General features: G+C 36.3%; 1 protein-coding gene across 1 annotated transcript; it reads left to right on the plus strand.

Moving 5' to 3' along the window:
• Nucleotides 1-1328: 1328 nt before the first annotated feature.
• Nucleotides 1329-2267, plus strand: LOC126492013 (olfactory receptor 6C3-like). The gene has a single exon (XM_050128106.1). The coding sequence runs from the start codon at nt 1329-1331 to the stop codon at nt 2265-2267; it is 939 nt and encodes a 312-aa protein (XP_049984063.1).
• The last annotated feature ends 1883 nt before the right edge of the window (nt 2268-4150 follow it).

Here is a 4150-nt window from a genome sequence, read left to right on the forward strand (position 1 = left end):
AATATTCCAATTTATTTAAGCATTTACAGTATTATCTCTACATACATATATGTAATGTGAAAACTTAATGAGGTCTTAAGGGGCTGTATAAAGGAAAAGGGCTGTTTGTGTGCTTGTGCATGTGTGTGTGTGTGTGTGTTTGCATGAGTGTGTGTGTGCATGCGTGTGTGTGTGCATGTGTGTAATGAAAGCAGAGCAGGAGGAGGAAGGAAACCAGGGACAAGGAAAGAGGCAAGATGATGAAGCAAGTTCTTACTCTTGCCCTATGTACAGTGTAAGATACAATGATGTATATACATAAAATGTAATAATGAAACCCATTATATAGTGTCCCAAGTTAAAAATAGCTTGAAATATTTTATATACATTTCTGTGGGCCCATGGTCCTTTTAACACTAAAAACTGAATAAATGTTATCAACAAAAACACTATTAATTAGAACCCAAAACAGAAACACTAAGTACCAGATTATTCTCTCACAGCCCCTATGTTTGATGTTATACTGTAATAGAAATAGAGTTTTCAAAGAGGATTTTCAATTATTTGGAAGATTATTTACTTCCTACAAATATTATTTGTTCATTTATACAGAAATATTATGTTAAAATTGAATTACACATTTTGTGAATTAAATGTATCTAGTTAATGACTTATTATAAAAATGGTTTTCCTTTCTTGTCTTCTTTTTGTCTTTGTATTATAAAAGAAAGAGTTTAATCACACTAGGAGAAAAATATCATTATCCAAAGGCCCTGAAGTGTGAAACACACATGAGAATGCCTAAACATGTCCACAGTAAACAGCTTGCTTCTCCAGGGAGGCGGTCATCAGAGCCAATTGTTGCCGGACTTGTGAAAAGTTTCCTAAACCACAGTGCATTTAGTTTTATAAAATATAAATCTGTAGGTAAGGTTAAATTACCTCTAAAGCTTTTGAGCTGTGTGTTTAGATTATGCCATGTTCTAGACTAATTTTTACAATGTTGCAGGAAGGGAAGATCAGTTACACTATTTTACATGCTTCAACAGCCAACTCAATAATTTTTTAAATTATTATAGATCTATTTTAAAACATTGAATAGAAGTTCAAGTGATATCAGAATTTTAATTTTAATAGCTATAATGTGTTTTTCAGACAGCAGGTTGAGCAACAGAGGTTATTTGATTTGAATGGAAAATAAGGAAAGGCAAGTTTTTGTTTATTTCATAAGACTTCATCTTTACAAATGTTTTCTAAATGCCATGCCCTATCTTCAATACTATTTCATGTGTTTTGTAGTATAGAGAAATATACCTTTATGTTTAGAGGGGATGAGACGAAGATCTACAATGAAAAACCGCACAGTGCCCACAGAATTCATTCTGTTAGGACTGTCGGATGACCCTGACCTTCAGGTGGTGATCTTCCTCTTTTTAATCATCACGTACATTCTGAGTGTCGCTGGAAACCTGACCATCATTACTCTCACCTTGGTAGACCCCCATCTGCAGACCCCCATGTATTTCTTCCTCAGGAACTTCTCTGTTTTAGAAATAACCTTTACAACTGTCTGCATCCCTAGATTTCTTAGCACCATTGTCACCAAAGACAAAACTATCTCCTACAATAATTGCACAGCTCAGTTGTTTTTCTTCATCTTCATGGGAATCACTGAATTCTACCTTCTAACTGCTATGTCCTATGACCGCTATGTGGCCATCTGCAAACCGCTACATTATACAACCATCATGAACAGGAAAGTCTGCATATTGCTGGTTTTTTCCGCCTGGCTGACGGGGTTCCTAAACATCTTTCCGCCAGTCATTCTTTTTCTTCAGTTAGATTACTGTGGCTCCAACGTCATTGATCACTTTGCTTGTGACTACTTCCCCCTCCTGCAGCTATCCTGCTCAGACACATGGCTCCTGGAAGTGATTGGGTTTTATTCTGCGATAGTGATACTGCTCTTCACTTTAGCATTAATTATTCTTTCCTACATGTTCATCATCATGACAATTGTGAAACTCCCATCCACCAGTCAGAGGAAAAAAGCATTCTCTACCTGCTCTTCTCACATGATTGTCATTTCTATCTCGTACGGGAGCTGCATCTTCATGTATGCCAATCCTTCGGCCAAAGAAAGAGCATCCCTGACCAAAGGAGTAGCTATCCTCAATACTTCCGTTGCACCTATGATGAATCCATTTATCTATACCCTGAGGAACCAGCAAGTGAAGCAAGCCTTTAAGGACACCATCCAGAAGGTAGTGCTTTTCTCTGGCAGGTGAAAGCACCTAAGATGTTAAAAGTATCATTTCTTCTTTCTGGGTTTATAGGCAAGGGAGAAAAAAAAAGCATAATCTGTAATAGGATTGGTATTTTGGTATTTAATAAAATTGTATCTTTAGAGTAACCACTATGTTCTATGCACTCAACTCATTTCTATGTGTGCTCATTTATCTATGGGTCTTTCTACTTATTATCTATGTGTTTACTTGTTTTTTTTTTTTTGGTTGTGAGTCTCGCCTTTAACAGCTGAGCCATCTCTTCAGCCCTATGTGTTTACTTATAAGTTTCTATTTTTTCTAAAAATGAAGTCCTTTTAGATTTTTTTCTATTGTGAATTCCATAACAAAATTCTCCCTCAGTGCAGTTATATCTTCTTATTACAAATTTATTCTCATTGTACTTAATAAACTTGGTAAAGCTAAATACTGATTCATGATTTTTTTGATCTTTCAAATCGTTAATGGAATATGTTTAGATTATAGGGAAAGTCTAGGCTAATGATTAGAATTTTGAACAGGAGTACTTTATTTTTATGTAGACAGCACATTTGGCATAATAGAAAGTGTGTCAGGAGGTGAATTTCAAAATTATTATTCTTACCATGTAATAGAAATGTTACGAGGAAATCTGGTTCTATTTAACATTGTGTGAAATCAAATAACCACAATCATTGCTGGCTTGGTTAAAAAATATAAATACCTGCTAAAATATGTGAACATATTGTAAGCATGTGAATCATATTCTTTATACTAATAATAAAAAGAAATGAAGTAAAAGGTGAAATAGAAATATGTACTGATTATTACAGCTATTGTTACAGTGAAGACATACTATAATTGTTTTAACATATTGTTTAATTTGAGTATTTCAACAAGTTGACGAGGTACCTATAATTACTGCTCCCCATTAAAATGTTTCTCTTGTAGATTTAATAATCATAAAACATAAAATTTGTAAAGCAATTCAAGGAAAACTAACAAAATTATGATAGACCTATGGGAGTTCAGCTTTCTGGAAAACTGATTTCTAATCTTAGGACCTAGTAATTACCTGAGAATTGCTGATAGGAAGCTAATGTCTATGACGTGCATGTGTACCGTGCACATTATACCTCAGCTTAGACAAATCACATGAGTACTTATTTTGTACAGTCCCTTAAAATTGAACAATATTATCTAAAATTTATCAGGAAATTAATAATATAACAAAAGACTAATAGTTTAACATTTTAGAGATAATAACTTAAAATATAGTATTTAAACTGACACTTTTTTGTAATATAATTTTTTTTTTACTTTTTCTCACTTTTATTTATGACAGATTTCCCCCGAACTCTTCTGATCAAAAATTCTTGGAGACAATTCCATCAGCTTTAGCCAATCGGAGAATAGAATCACCCTGCGAATGGCGCCGCAGATAGCGTAGGTTTTAAACTGGCCATTAAACCAACCTGTGACCCTGTCAACCTCGGCCACGTTCATCTGGATGGACGCGTGGTCTTTGGCACCAATGATGCGGTTGCTTTATTGAAAAAAAAAATTCTGCCTCCTCCCCGCCTCCCATTTCCCTCCCCATCTCCCTTTTCCCTCCCCCTCCTCCCACTCCTCTCCCCCTCCCCCCAGTCCTCTCCCCTCCCTTTCCAGTCTGAAGGGCAGTCAGGGTTCCCTGCCCTGTAGAAAGTCCAAAGTCCTCCCCGCTCCATCCTGGTCTAGGAAGGTGAACATCCAAACTGGCTAGGCTCCCACAAAGCCAGAACATGAAGTAGGATCAAAACCCAGTGCCACTGTCCTTGGCTTCTCAGCAGCCCTCATTGTCCGCCATGATCAGAGAGTCCGGTTTTATCCCATGCTTTTTCAGTCGCAGTCCAGCTGGCCTTGGTGAG

Source organism: Alexandromys fortis, unplaced genomic scaffold (assembly GCF_014885135.2).
Source record: "Alexandromys fortis isolate MF-2015 unplaced genomic scaffold, M_Fortis_MF-2015_v1.1 scaffold_263, whole genome shotgun sequence".
Classification (NCBI taxonomy): Eukaryota; Metazoa; Chordata; class Mammalia; order Rodentia; family Cricetidae; genus Alexandromys; species Alexandromys fortis.